General features: G+C 35.3%; 1 protein-coding gene across 22 annotated transcripts in view; it reads right to left on the minus strand.

Annotated features, from left to right (window-relative positions):
• LOC128681948 (titin-like) overlaps window positions 1–13,880 on the minus strand; it is a 36,362-nt gene extending 22,482 nt beyond the window's left edge. For 10 of the 22 annotated variants that reach the window (XM_053766305.1, XM_053766308.1, XM_053766303.1 and 7 more), the window contains exons 1-4: window positions 13,759–13,857; window positions 11,986–12,084; window positions 7,118–7,269; window positions 286–4,078 (exon numbers count right to left, since the gene is read on the minus strand). In XM_053766305.1, coding sequence (XP_053622280.1) covers window positions 286–4,078; window positions 7,118–7,269; window positions 11,986–12,084; window positions 13,759–13,842 — 4,128 coding nt within the window. In that variant the 5' untranslated portion in view covers window positions 13,843–13,857. Of the gene's footprint in view, window positions 1–285; window positions 4,079–4,741; window positions 4,816–5,999; window positions 6,122–7,117; window positions 7,270–11,985; window positions 12,085–13,758 lie in introns of those variants that run through there. The other 12 variants (XR_008406074.1, XR_008406071.1, XR_008406072.1 and 9 more) reach the window with 5 other exon arrangements.
• Window positions 13,881–14,064: the final 184 nt, after the last annotated feature.

Raw genomic sequence — 14,064 nt, forward strand, 5'->3', positions numbered from 1 at the left:
AGGGACATATAGCTACTGTCCGCAGCTCCGTCCGCGGTAGCTTATGATATTTGGTGCCCTCGGGTCTTTTACTGTATATATTTCAAATTTCATCACAATCATTTCATCGAAAACAACAAATTAATTTACTCCTTCAAATCGGTAGTTAATATAAAAATGTCTGAATGGATATTTGTTTAATAGTTGGTATTAGATTGAAGAACTTGCGATGAGAGTGACCATTTTTTATACCTTTCGTCAGCGCAAAAATTGTCAATTTACAAAAATTGTACAAATCGCTCTCACCTTTCTTAAATAACTCAGATTCCCTCCTCTCAAACCGGGTTTGGTATACACTGGGGATCCGACTTTGGTTCCAGGAGGCGACGGAAGAGGGGGATCGTATAAGACGGGGGATTCTAGAGTGGTTTCAATGTGTGGAACCAGTTTCTTCTTAGCTATATGAATATCTTCTTCCTCTTCAGGTGTGAGGTCCAAAGGAATGATGTTACCACTAATTTTTGGCAAAGGAATTTGTAGTTTAAATACGTATTCGTCTGTTACAGGCGTGGGAGGGACTGTGGAAGGAGTAGGGGTATCTATATTATTAATATCGTCACTCGACACTGATGATTGTTGTTCTAACATCGTTTTTTGAGCTATATCTGTTCTTAAAGTTAACTTTTGGGCATTCGATTTAGCAATAAACGATGACTCTTGGACTGATTCAGAGATCGATGAAGCTATAATTGAAGATTCCAATTTCTTTGTTGATTTAGCTGTAAAAGTTGACTCTTGAATAGCTGATTTGCTTTTCAAGTCAATAGAATCTAACGAACTGGATGAGGATATGTCAATAAATTTACTTTCAGATTCCACAAAAGCGCCCTTTGACATGTCAATAGATTTCTCAATAGTAAAAACTTTTGTTTCTTCCTTTTCTAAAATTTCAGGCGATGGTTGAATTTCTGTAACTTGTTCTTTTACAATTTTCAGAGCAGCTGACTCTAATTGTGGTTTGGTTTCTTTGATTTCTGTTTTGTCTACTTTGATATCAGCACTTACATCAAGTTCTAATGTTTGTTCTTCTTTGACAACAGCTAATTCTTCTTTCGCTAATTCGACGAGTCCATGACTCTCGTATTCTTCTTCAACTGCCAATGAATCGTTTACAATCTCCTGTATTTCAACAGTTTCCTTTTCGGCTACTTCTGTGATTTCCTTTTTAGCTGACATTTCCTGTGTTTCTTTAATATTAACTTTTTTGCTCTCGTACAATTCAACTATAGGTTCGGCCACCTGTTGTGCAATTATATCTTGTATCTTAATTTCACTTTGTTTAGATTCAACTTTGCCTTTTTCTACTATAATTTCATTGGATTTTTGCACAACTTCTTCCATTTTCATTTCAAGTTGCTTATCCTCTTGCAATTCAACTATAGTTTCTTGCTGAAAAGCTGTTGTATGTTTCGATTGTACATCATTTTGAATTGTTTCAACTTTAACATCTTCTATATCCTCATTTGACTTTTGACATACTTCTTCAATTTTACTTTTATAATCTTTAACTATAGGTTTTTCGACTTGGTCGATATTAGTTACAGCAGTTTGTATATTAGTTTTCATAGCTTGTGCGTTAATTTGTTCCATTGTAATAGTATTTGTTTCTTTATATACTTTTTCGTCTTTTTGGAGAACAGCTTCTTCATGTTTAGCAATTGAAACATCATCGTGTCTTTTATCTTTACTCAAACTAACAGATTCCTTTACAACTTCTGACCTTTCTTTGGTTATGTTTTCAGAAACAGCGGTTTGTATAGATTCTGTATCTATTGTTTCTTCAACAACTGATGATGTTTCAGATATATCGGTTTGATCGAGTAGAATAGTGTCTTTATTAGTGTAGACATGAGATTCTACGATAGCAACATACATTTGCTTGTTAGGAGTAGTCGACCTAGGCCTTGACCCATGTCTACTGTCTATTTTCTTTTCAGCTGCAGATATAACAACATTACTTATCTCTTTTTTCGCAGCAGTTGACTCAACTACACTACTCGACTCAGTGGATGATGTCTTAAATTCAGTAATTTCTTGAGTTTTTAAACTGTTAACTTTAGATAACCACTCCAAGGGGTCACTTTCCTTCATCACTTCTTCAACAACTTGACTGCGACTTCTTGATCTTGTACGGTGTTCAGATGTCTCTTCTATGCCTGTTTTATTTTCAAATTCTGTAATAACAGCATCCATTTTTACTGTCAATCCCTCAGCTTTTTTCTCGCTAAGCTGTGCCATTTCTGAACCAAATACAGCTTTTTTATGAGTTTTGATTTCGACATTGTTGTCTTTTACTTCACTTTTTGTTGCTGTTGATTCTACAACTTCAGTTTCCCTTTTGTCTTCATTTACGCCCTTCAATCGAGTCTTTTCTTGTACTGCGTTATCTATTTTGTCCTTTCGAACAAAACTACCATCTGTTATGTCTACCCGTTTTTCAGCAGACTTTGATTCAGATACTTTTATGAAATCCTCGGATTTCTTTGAAACACATTCCGTTTCAAACTCAGTTGAACTCATTTGCTGAGTGGAAACTGACTCACTTTTCTTTTCAACTTTATTGAACACTGGTTCAGTTAAAATAAATCTAGACAAAGCAACCATGACGTCAGTGAGATGTAAGAAAAAGGTTTGAAGCAGTAAGTGATAATGATAGGAAGAATGTACAGTTCCTCTGATATTCGGTATAGTTTTTAAGCCAATTGAGTATGCCCTATGTTCTGCCTGAGCGCTTACTTTAGTTTCAAATGTTTTTTTGTCCGTTTTATTCGAGACGGATTTAATATTTTCATTAATGATATCAGTTTTGGCTTGTCCGATTTGTGTATCTACGTCAGATTTGATTTTGGAATCATAAACAGTTTCTTCTTTATCAAAAATCATAGATTTTCTTTTAACTTTCCCAGTTTCTGCGGACTCTTCGGCTTTTACGTTAGTTTTAACTTTTGTTTCTATATTTGTGTCCTCATTATCAAACATCTTTGATTTTCTCCTCACGGTTCCGATTTCTATTACTTCTTCTACTTCTTTCTGGATTGACTTTTTCTTTTCATCGCTTATGTGATCTTCAACATCAATTGCTTCAAATTTTTCAACATTTTTAGCCACTTTTACTTCAATTTTATTTTCAACTTTATCAGAAATTTCCTTTGATTCCTTAGAATTATCTACTGTACATAGTTCTCGTTTGACAATACCAAGATCTTCATGTTCAGATTGCTTATCAATTTTCTCGATTGAAACTTGTGATGTTTCTAAGAATTCAGATTTGGTTTCTGAATAAATTTTTGAATCTCCCATAGTTTTAGATTGAACTTCCGAACTGGTGTTGTCGGAAAGTTCTACATCAATTTCTTTTTTAATCTGTTCAGCAACGATCTTAGCCTTTTCAATACTTTCATCAACAACGCTAGTAGCCGTCATTTCAATTTTATCTAAATCGATTTCTTGTTTCATCTTCTTCATAAACGCTACATCTTCTTTTACCATCTGTTCTTTCTTATCAGAAATGATTTCATACACATCTGTTTTTATTACAGTCTCTTTGCATACTCTTTTAGTTTCTATTTCAGTTACTTCAATGGCCTTTTTACCTTTTTCCTGTCTGTTTTTCTCTTTCTTCTCCCAATTAGGATCATACTGCTCTGAAATTGGTAGCTTGAATCTGCTTTCATATTTTCCTTTTAGATCATCGAATTCATCTAGTATTTTTCCGAATTCATCGCTATAATTAGGGTTAAGAATAATAGGGTCTTCTAAAGGCGGTATTTGTGGTAGTGGATCAGTGGAAAATGGTCGGTAAGGCTTAGCATTAAGGGCGAAAGGTGAAGCAGTTAAGGACCTTGATTCTGATAGTTTAGGAGCGTCAGTAACGTCTTTTGAAGGGAAGATGTCCTGGTTTGGATCCAAGAACTGCTGGATTTGGAAGGTGTCGAGTACCTCAGTTGGCTGCGACGGTTGGTCGGTATCGGCCCGCTCTATCTGGTCTATGTCCTCGTAAATCGGCTCGTAATTGTCCAGAACTGGATCGTAGAGGCCGCTGGAAAGGAAATATTTTCAAATTAGTGCCTCTTTTTGTTATCCTAGCGTGTTCCTTTGAATTCCTCGAGTGTGGTACATGAAGCCCGCGGGTTCCAAAAAAAGAGTCATAAAATTTGAAGATTCGGCTCTGATTTTATGACCGGCCGCCATTGTAGCTTAACAGCTATCAAATTTTTTTGCCCCTTAGTCGCCTCGTACAAAATTCACGGATGGTTAAGACGTAGTCCTATTCTAGAGTAGGAACCACATGCCCAAATTTTTCACATTAGAGAGTTTCACATCTTATGTGATCAATTTAGGCGTGTGATCCCGTTTCCCGTCATATTATTTTATTTGTTCAACTGGATGTCGCCCCGCGGCTTCGCTCCCATGAGAATTTTGAGATAAAATATAGCCTATAACCTTGGATAATGTACCTTTCTAATGGTGAAAGAATTTTTGTAATCGGTTCGGAGATTACCCGCCTCAAACATGCAATCTCACAAACGCATACCTCTTAATTAAATAATAGTATAGATAATGTATAGAACAGAGTATAAGTAATACAGCTCATAGTACAGAACCACTATATAATCAGACAGACAGTGTTACTAGGCACGTATTGTTAAGAGTAGCTGTAGTAATTTGATTAGTTGATAGAAATAAATGAGAACAAAATTACATTATCATAAAATCTTGATTTCCATATTGCTAACGACATAATGGATACATCACTTTGTTTTTCACAACTCATTCTTAAAAAAAAAAAAAAAGAATTAAAAAGAAATACTTTTAAAACTATTAAAATGATCGAATTTGTGTCTATTAATACACACACACACACACACAAGTAAAACTATGCAAGCGAATAATTCCACAGATGAAAAACAATATAAAAACTTCAGTTTATCAATAATAATATAACTGATGCATTATAAACTGAACTGCAAGCTGCAGACAACGATATTTGGTATTTAGTTCATTACTAAATTAAACTAGGTTACTGCCAAGTTTAAACTAATAGTTGGCAATAGTATTGGACATACGTCTCCTTCGCCCATCTAAATATCAATGGATGTATAGCGTCCCATCCCGGCTTCGCTCGGGTTAAACCATAATATATTATATACCTACCGTGTCCAGACAGACGCGACAGATGGACTTATTTTTATAATATGTAAGGATTAAGCTTTTGACCATAGAATTTCCAACAAGAAATATTTTGTAATATTTGGATTGCTCATTTTGCGATTACGGTAACCTAATTAGTAATTCTAAGTGATATTCCCACTAAACTCGAGTGCCTAATTTCATAAATTAATCTAGTCTAGTCAGTTCTTCCGTTTCCGAAGGGAAATTTTGGGATAATGAGGTTACTATATTTTTTCTAGCGTTTAATTAACACGTCACAAATTTCGATAGACCTAAGTACACAGGTAGATTTTTCACGTCAAATTAAGTAGTATATTAAGTTTTTTTTTTTAAATCATGTCTAAAATCATATCCACGATTGATAGTGATTGAGCAACAAACAAAAAAACACCGACATACCACCATTTTACTTTCAATTTGGAAAAACACTTTTTCTTATAGATTTTAGTATAGATTTTTCTACATTGTTTAAATTGGTTTTTATTTTATAAAATCAAAACTGCATCCCTTATTTATTTATTAGAAAAAAAAAAACAGTTCATAAAACTATACAATCCATAAAATACTAATCACAATCACTTACCCCCGTTATTCATAAAAGAGTTAAAGCGTATACCGAAATATGTTTTGTCACTATATAACACTTTATAATATTTGCCAATGACAGAAAGATACAAAAACACACCTTATCTTAAAAGTATGTTTTAACTTTTTTTTTATAAATAACAGGGCAGAAACACTAAAATAACTGTCACCGATAAAATATTAGTAAAAAAAAAAAATCTTACTTGTTGTTATAGACCAGATAGAACTTCATTTTTTTTTAAATACCGACCAACCTCTTTAAAAAATATTGTTTTAAACTATTGTTACGTCGAATATCAAAAAGCAAATGGTTGTAAAAAATCGATGTATGTCCAATCGATCTATTAATACTGAGGTCAAGTGATTAATATATCTTAAAATATATTTATCAATCATTGGTCGTGGCTGTTGACATTGATTTTATAGATGTTCAGTAGATCGTAGACCTAATAAATAAGAAATCCCACCTAAATATTAAAAATAATGACTATAAATCTATATATTACTAGATGTTGCACGCGGCTTCGCTCCCGTGGGAATTTTGTGATAAAATATGGCTAATGCCAAGATTGCTAAAGGCTATATTGTTGATGAAAGAATTTTTGAAATCGGTTCGGCAGCTTCGGAGATTACCCGCCTCAAACACACAATTTCACAAACGTTTATCTCATAATAATAGTATAGATTAAAAATGCGAAAGTAAGTTTGTTTGTCGCCTCTTCACGCTCTATCTACTCAACCAAGTTTCTTGAAATTTTGAAATTTTGCATACAAACATGTTTGATGCATGGAGTAATACAAAAATTAAATTTTCAAAAATTCGAAATATTCATCTTAGTATGATTCACTTATTGACGTCAAAAATGTACTTTACTATGTCTACTGCCGTCTTCCAAAGCGCAGGTGAAGAAGAAGCGGCGCAACAAACTTCACCGCGGCCTTCTCTCCAAGGACGTCAATTAACAAATATAGGTCTTATTAGTATAATAACGTGTACTAATTCACATACATACTATTATTATTAGCGTTAGGTATTGTAAGCTTGTGAGTTTGTATGTTTGAGGCACCTGTGGTTTGAGGCGCGTAATCTCCGAAACTATCGTACAACGATTTCAAAAATTCTTTCACCATTTGGCTCAAGGTACATTATTCAAGGCTATATTTTATTTCAAAATCCCATGGGAGCGAAGCACCGGGCAACATCTAATTGTTTATAATTTCATAATATAAATGTCAAAAAAAAGTTAGCACGCAAATAGCATTAAATAATAGAAGTTTTTGTGATTTGTCCACATGTAGGGGAAAAAAAAAGTTCAATTACCGCTTCACACGAAGTCTGAGAGACAAATCGGCGCTGTCGACGATTAGTCGCGCGTCGTCGTGCGTCAAATCGTCAGTGATTTTGTCGCCGAATCGCGCAACTGTGTCGCCGTTTTGTAGCCCCGCTCTCTCTGCTGGCGAATCTGGCAGGACCTGAAAATGTGAACAACAAAAATGTAATTTTTGGCCACTAGCTTTTGTTGTCGTCAAAGAGATCTTGTTGCAGTCAACGCGTGACATGAAAATCGTGTGGTCCACGCGGTAAACCGTTATGGAGCTCCCGTGTCGGGAGCCGAACCTGATAATAATGCATTGTCATGAAGGAAGCGGCGTCGAAACTCTGTAGGTCAAGCGGAAATAGGTGAAAATGAGAACAAAATTTATTAAACAATTCAAAATATATTGTGTATTTTTTACGCAAGTAATCATTCTATCTCTCGTCTTCGTATGCTCCCGGTTTCATTCACGGCTGTGGCGCCTGAAGCCCAGAGTCTGAGTAAACATAAACTTTTTTTGAAAATTTGGTTTAGATTTTACGACCTACGTCAACCTTCTTTGAGAATAAAAAATCAAAATATTAATGGAATGCGAACTAAGTTAAAACAATTTTATGAAAATCTACTGAATTCTAACTATGACGTCATATGCCTGACGGAAACTAACTTAAATAAAAATATTTTTGATGGAGAGTTTGTTGACTCTCGCTATAACATCTTTAGAAGAGACCGCGATGATAATAATTCTTTAAAAGAGGACGGCGGTGGCGTCCTCATTGCAGTAAAAAAATCATTCCAGGTGCTCCGACAGGCATATTGGGACAGTAATCTAGAAGATCTTTGGATAACAATCATACCAAATAATTGTAATGCCTCTAAAATCAATATATGTGTTTGTTACCTTCCTCCTGAATTAAATTGTTCTAAGAGGGATGAATTTTACTCGAATTGTCAAAAGATATTGCTGAATCACTGCATAGATGACAGAAACTTAATCATTGGAGATTTTAATACACCTGAATATTCTATTGCTCTTGACACTGACGGGCCATCATGCGCCTCACAAAGTAAAAAATTACTACTCTTACAGGAATTTATCTCAATTTGCAACCTTTATCAAAGTAACAACATTCCTAATGACAATGGCCGGTATCTTGACCTAGTACTATCATCAGTCAATTCATTGACAGTTACCGAAGCTGATACGCTAAGTTTAAAGGATAGGCATCATCCTGCTTTGGAATTTGAATTTCCCTCCCTATGTAATACTCCAAAAAATTTAAAACATAATAACAATAAACGCTTGAACTTCGCAAGGTGTGATTATGACAGCGTAAAGCATGAGTTGGAGTTATTGGACTGGCATAATCTTTTATTGAGCTCTAACGTAGATGAATGTGTAAATATTTTTTATGAAAAACTTTTTGAAATTATTAATAAATATACACCATTAACAACTATGAAGTCCAATAATTATCCAGTTTGGTATAGTAAGTCCTTAATAAAATGTATCGAAGAAAAGAATAAATTCCATAAACTTTTTAAGAAATTTAATAACCCACGAGATTATGATGTGTTTACGTTATTACGCGCTAGAGCCAAAAAAATGATAGATTATTGTTATAAAAATTATGTGGCCTCAATTGAAGAAACAATGACTGAAAATATAAAATCGTTTTGGTCTTTTGTAAATAATAGAAAGGGCAAAGTCTCAATTCCTAATGTCATGCGGTTTGGCAACTCTTTTTCTTCGACCGGTCAGGGAGTATGTGAGCTTTTTTCAAACTATTTTGCCTCGGTGTTTGAATCGGATCAGCAATGTAACTCCTCTGCTACGAGCAACAACAATCTCAAGACACCTGAGTGTAGACCTATTGACTATATGTCTCATATTTATATATCTGACAAAGACATAATGGCGAAAATCAAGCTTCTTGACTCAAGTAGAGGAGCTGGTCCGGACCAAATACCCCCTTCATTCGTTAAAAGTTGTGGTATAGAGCTATGCACACCTTTAAGCATCATATTTAATAAATCCTTAACAAATGGAATTTTTCCCAAACGTTGGAAAGTAGCTCATATTGTTCCAATTTTCAAAAACGGAGACAAGTCGCGGTGCGAAAATTACAGACCCATAAGTATTTTGTCATGTTTCGCAAAACTTTTCGAATCCCTAGTATACACTCAATTATACAGCCATTTCAAGCCTCTGATATCAGAAAAACAACATGGATTCATTAAAGGTAGATCAACCATTACTAATCTTCTGGTATATAAAAACTATTTGTGCAAAAGTTTTGCCGCAGGGGGTCAGGTTGACTCTATTTACACTGACTTCTCGAAGGCCTTTGACAAAGTGAATCATAGACTACTTTGTAACAAGCTTTCCTCCTATGGTATTCATGGTAGTCTCCTTCGCTGGTTGGCCTCCTATTTGAATAAAAGAAGTCAGTTGGTGGCTTTGAGAGGTTACACCTCATCTCCCGCTGACATAACATCAGGTGTGCCTCAGGGGTCTCATCTGGGACCGCTATTATTTGTTGTATTCATTAACGACCTCATAAAGGATATATCATGTGAATGTCTTTTATACGCTGACGACTTGAAAATATTTAAAACAATAAACTCTTTAGATGACTGTAATCTTTTACAGAAAGACCTAACGGCTGTTTCTAATTGGTGCAGAATTAATCAAATGTACCTTAATATTGACAAGTGTTTCGTCATTACGTTCACTAACAAGCGTCATGGGATCGTTAATGATTACAACATTGACGGCCAGTCCCTAAAGAGGACACATGTTGTTAAAGATCTCGGGATTCTTTTTGACAACAAACGAACATTTCGCGAACATTACCACCACATAGTGCAAAAAGCAAATCAACTTCTTGGGTTTATTTTTAGATCTACCAAAGACTTCAAATGCACTCGTTCTTTTCTTTATCTTTTTTATACGCTGGTCAGAAGTGTTTTAGAATACGGTAGCCCAATATGGTCTCCGCACTATAAGGTTCATATTGATAATATAGAGAGAGTGCAGCGTAAATGTCTGCGGATTTTATGCTACCGCCAACAGTCAAAGCGAAACACCCCTGATTACGAAGCTCGTCTCATTAAATTTAATGTACAGAAATTAGATACACGTCGAAAATATTTTGATTTCGTTTATTTTTATAAAATAATTCACTCCTTATTAGACGTCCCTAACTTGCTGGCTGAATTATCATTTAATACGAGATTTAGTGCTCGTAGAGCAAATCAAATAGGACTTTTTGTTCTACAAGTGTATCGCAATAATACCTCATTTTACAATCCCCTGGTTAGGATGGCTCGTCAATGTAATGAAATCGCCAAAGGCAACCAGACCTTTGACGTTTTTCTACCTAAATTGGCTTTGTATAGTAATACAATCAAAAATATTTTATACCACAAGACGACAGTCTAATCCCTGTCGCTTGGACCACCATTGGTCTCCTCCTATTATTGTTTAGTATACTCATTCTTTTATTTTTATTTATATTATTTTAGACATAGTTTAAGTTAACTCTTCTTTTAGCTTTTATAAAAACACATTTTTTGGAATACAACCTAGATTATAAGTTTTGTTTTATATAATCTTGTTTAGATACAGTTGTAATCTGTTTTGTGTAATAATAAATAAATAAATAAAATAAATAAATAAATAGAATACAGTTGTTGCCTATTGACAATGCCTAATAGTAATGTCTATATGACAAGACGATGTGTCCCTTCGTCGCCTTGTACGACATCCACGATTGGAGGATGGATTGGTCCATATATATATAGGGCGGTACCACACACCACATTTTTTATGTAAGTGTACCTACAGAAGAGCTGTTTCACCGTTTGCTGTTAACTAATATTATAAATGCGAAAGTAAGTTTGTTTGTCACATATTCACGCTCTATCTACTCAACCAATCTTCTTGAAATTTTGCATACATGTAGTTTGAAGTACGGAGAAGGACATAGGGTCTTCATCCCGAAAAAAATACTGTTCCCGCGGGAAATTCACGCGGGCAAGTCGCAGGATAAAGCTAGTAAATTCAAATTCAAATCTATTTAATAAATTTTAATTTATTCAGAAATTAGACCTTCACAGGTACTTTTTCACGTCAATTTTTATATCAAATAGTTTATTTCTCACAAGCTACAAACTAGTGGCATTTCGGAACGACCACTGCTGAGAAGAAATGCCGAAAGAAACTCATTTAAACAGTGTTAGTCTATATATGTAACAATGTTGAATTTATATGTAATGTAACATGTCGAAAATATTGTGTTAAACATTGTTTTTCACAAGTTTTAGATAGGGCTAACAGGCCAATCACATCAAGTAAATTTATCTGTCAGATTCCAATATCAATACAATACAATTTTATCAGAAAAACTGCTAACGTCTTGCGTAGACTGGGCCCTGGGCTCCGACGCTCAACGGCTGAGGAAGCAACGGGAAAAATGAGAGGTATGTTTTATTAAAAACTGTTGAAACCCTAAATAAACCGTATGACATTGATTTAGTCAATAAAAATAGTACTGTAGTAATGTATTGGCACTAAATCGATCCCTGGCAGGATGACAAGTGAAGAAACACTCGTCATTCATTGTCAACGCTTCGATTGATTTTATTCTGTTAATTAATTCAATACAGTGCAACCCAACTAATATTATAAATGCGAAAGTTTGTGAGGATGTATGTGTGTGTGTGTGTGTGTGTGTGTGTGTGTATGTTTGTTACTCTTTCACGCGAAATCTACTAGTGATCTGTACATATAATAAAACTGTAAAAAAGAATGTCTGTATAATAGACATAACATAGGAGAATAGAGGACGTAGACAATAGTCAAATTTACCTTAACAACAGTTAGGGGCATCTTGAAGTCGGTGCCCCCGATGAGCCGGAAGCCCCAGGGCTGCGCCCCCTCCCGCGACAGGACTACGCCCAACTCCATCTAGCGGAGAAATAATTTTATACCAAAAAAGGAATTAATGTTGCAATCAGAACGGTCCACACGATGAACAAAACCCGGAAAAAGTACTGTTCTCGCGAGGAACTCACGCGGGCGAAGCTGCGGGCAAAAACTAGTGTGACTGCGTAGTCATGACTGCGTTCACGAGTTGACGCATAGAACAGTCATCCATGAGATAGCCCAACGATAAAAATCTGCATTATAGTTGTACGCATTTGCTTTAGTTTTTATTACTTGTTTGATAGTAGCTTCACCCCGGCGCTTCGCTCCCATGGGAATTTCGTGATAAAATGTTATTCCAGGTTATATTCTACCCGTGGACCAAATTTCATAACAATCCGTCTAGTAAATTTTGCATGAAAAAGTAACAAACATATGTACATGGTCACAAACTTTCGCATTTATAATATTAATAGGACAAGTTACAAGATACATTTCCCCTCCGCTCCCACTGTCCTTGGCAGAAGCCAGGGTCGGGCAAAGGGACAAACCCAAGACCTTTAAATAAAAGAAAATTTGCCCAAGACATATGTTCGTATCTTGTATTAGTATCTTGTGTAAGTACTTAGACACAGTGTAGCGCCTCCCTAGTATGCTTGTTTTATATTTTTGTTTTGAACTTTTAAGTAGTTGTATAATTTTAATTTTGTAAAGGAGTCCTCTGAAGACCAGCGTTGTGGTTATCACCGCAACATTATGCTGAGAGGAAGCCTTTTTGGTATACACACAAATACGCCCAAATTGTGAAATCCTGTATATAAATACTTAAGTTTGTGATATCAAATAAAATATTTTTCTTTCTTTCTTGCAACTCAATTTTGAAGCAGATATAACACAGATTTTGCTGAAATTTTGAAACATTTAGTTCGACAATGCATTGCTATGATATACATGACCATGGTGCACACGGAATCGGTTACCGACGAGGGAACTCTGCAACGGTTGACTGCGGTTTGTTGTCACGCGTTATGAATGCAATAAGTTCTCTCTGACGGCAATGAAAGCTTGTGTCTAAAATAAATCAAACTTTAAAATTATTTGTATGTTGCCCGGGGCTTCGCTCGCGTGGGAATTTTGAGATCTCTTGAATAATGTACCTTTGAAAACTTAATCAGGAATCTCACTATCTAACCTATCTATTGGTGAAAATCATACAAAAAACCGTCTGGTACTTTATGAGTTTATCGCGTTCATACAGACATACACGAGACTTCTTTCTATAATAGATACATGCATGCATATTAATTCAGCGGGTGTCAGCTGAAAATCACCTGTTACTTACCTGGGTAATACTATAACTGAACTTGCCTTTTTGTAACTATATAATTGTCTGTCTTTTCGTGTTTTCTCTTTTGTATTTCTTATTAACCCTCGACGCAAATTGTGGGGTGTTATAAGTTTGACCACTAAGTGTGTCAGTCTATCTGTGTACGTGTCACCGTAGCTCATTAACGGAATCAATGGTTTGTTTGATAGCAATTTTTTATGCGGCGGTTCTCAGATATGTTCGATCAAAATCGGTTCGGCCGTTCAAAAGTTGTAGCGAAATTTATATTGAAAGTCGGGGGTTTTTTAATTTGTCTAACAAATATACTTGTTTTTATCAGTAACAGTGTTATATAGTTGCAAGTAATGATTATATCTATCTATATTCACCTGTGTTATTAACAAAATGTACACATTATTAAACGGGTTCACAAAGCGAAAGTGCGTCGATAACTGAGCAGTTAAACTTGGCATCGGCACTGTGGCCGCATTACTAAGACAGTTAGGGTTCACTGGTGATACAGGAGAACCGTTAAAATTAACATTAATGCTTTTAAAATACACTCTAAACACTAATCTTGTGTCGCGGGTCCGATGGACACAAACGAAATATACTGATCCTGTGTACAAATATTTTCCTGCGTTCGGAATCGAACCAAGGACCTTTAGCGGAGGAGTGTGGTGACCACAGTGTCA

The sequence above is a fragment of the Plodia interpunctella genome, chromosome 29 (genome assembly GCF_027563975.2).
Source record: "Plodia interpunctella isolate USDA-ARS_2022_Savannah chromosome 29, ilPloInte3.2, whole genome shotgun sequence".
Lineage (NCBI taxonomy): Eukaryota > Metazoa > Arthropoda > Insecta > Lepidoptera > Pyralidae > Plodia > Plodia interpunctella.